Raw genomic sequence first — 1,889 nt, forward strand, 5'->3', positions numbered from 1 at the left:
ATATGCGCAAAAGGGAACGGTGATAATTTTCTGAAATAGTATTTTTAATGCGCTTAGAGAGGGTCATTTGTTTAGCTGATATATTTTTGTAATGTTGTGAACATCCGAAAGAATTTTTTTTTTCTTCGAAGTAAAAAATGCAATAAATCTTACTCATTGTGCCCAACCCCATAACGTGGCAGCTAGGGTTTATATAATAGGGGTTTAGGAGTCTTCACACGAGAGAAAGAGACTTTCACAAACAGAGTATGAAGCAACTGGTCGCTCGAACTGTTAGAAAAATCAACCAAATCTTTCTCAAATCACATTATCACCTTAATTAAAGCGTAATATCCTGGAAAACGTGGTCAGCCTCCTCACAGACTGGATGGACACGGTTAGAATGCCTTCGATAATAAGTTTGTTTTAAATCAGCATCGAACTGGGGTTACATATCAAAAGAATGTTGTTTAAATTTAAATAAAAGAAGAATCAGAAATGATAAAATGACATTACCATATTGTTTAGTTTGAAGTCCTTCTTCCGAGAACTGGAATGCTGAGGAGTGTGCAACGTAGACGGAAGTGACACTTTACGCCCTCTCACTTAAGTAGATACGTATACAAACAAGGTAGATAACTCTGTCCACAGATGTCGAATGTGCGCATATGATCAAGTGAAGAGTTGCTACATGGTAGCTGAACCTGCTAGAAATAACAGTCAAATCTTCCTCGATTCATATCCTACTGACAGCAAGAGGTATTTTTCTGCGACGTCTGTATAAGCACATCATCACTTTCTACATGGAGAAATTCCAATGTCAGAGAAATTCTGGAACTTCTGGTACTCTCTAAACCTCGTTTGGTCCTCACAACTTGGATTTATTCCTAAGACCAACTGCTGTAGCCAATTCATCTAATTTCCTGAAGACATCACTCAAACTACAGATGGCGGCTCATGGGTGGTTGTTATCCATTTTGACACCACCAAAATCTTTAATTCTGTGCCAAAACCATTGCTTGTTGAGTATTCTCAGGTCAGTTGACACAGTAAAGTGAACGTTGCCTTTACTTCTATCATAGAGTAGACCTCTGATATCTAGGCAGATGACAATTATCACTGATGCTTAACCCTAGTCAGCCCTGATCCAGCAGACATATGGTCAAACGCATTTCCAGCTGTGATCAGACAGTCTTATTTTCAGATGTAGACATTATCAAATATGTCCTTTTTATTTTAACATGGTAGGGTTTAATATGAAAGAGAGCTTTGACTGCTATTTCTATAACAGGTTCAGTTTCAGACAATCCATCGTTAGTTTAGTACAATTCTATTTCTCTGTATATGTATGTATGTACATGTGTATATGCATACAAGCGTATATGCACATATGTATGTATTTTCTAAAATTTATTAAATTTCTTTGTAGATGTCAAGCCAGTCATTAACAAAGTGGCAAGGTTCTTGAATTTGATTCAAAACATTTAGATAATTCCTTGTGTTTGTGAATTAATCTATCCTTATATGTAAGTGCATGTGTAGGTGTACTTGCATTCATTTAATAGTGTGCATGTTTCTTTTGTACACAAGTACATGTTTCATTACTCTTATGTATGTACATATTTTCATTACTCTGTATATTAACATATGCACATGATTGTATACATGCATTAATTTCAGGAAACTCAGATGGAAAATCTCTGGAACATTTTACAAATCTTTCCTATACAACTATTCAATGGTATTTGGAGGATGTGAGTTAGCTTCTATTGTTCTTTCTCGGAGAACTCTAGCTTTATGAGGCTTTTGTGTAAATCTGTTGTTATAATACCCCTGATAGCCTATGGTAAAAATCATTTATCCCCCTCTCCCTTCATTTTATGTTGACCTTTCTATGCTGGCGTGGTGAG

At 36.1% G+C, this 1,889-nt stretch overlaps 1 protein-coding gene across 1 annotated transcript in view; it reads right to left on the reverse strand.

Moving 5' to 3' along the window:
* LOC106872596 (protein transport protein Sec61 subunit beta) overlaps positions 1–623 on the reverse strand; it is a 10,385-nt gene extending 9,762 nt beyond the window's left edge. The window contains exon 1 of the mRNA XM_014919631.2: positions 496–623. Within this exon, the coding sequence (XP_014775117.1) occupies positions 496–498 (3 nt within the window). The 5' untranslated portion in view covers positions 499–623. The remainder of the gene's footprint in view (positions 1–495) is intronic.
* Positions 624–1,889: the final 1,266 nt, after the last annotated feature.

This window comes from Octopus bimaculoides, chromosome 2 (genome assembly GCF_001194135.2).
Source record: "Octopus bimaculoides isolate UCB-OBI-ISO-001 chromosome 2, ASM119413v2, whole genome shotgun sequence".
NCBI lineage: Eukaryota > Metazoa > Mollusca > Cephalopoda > Octopoda > Octopodidae > Octopus > Octopus bimaculoides.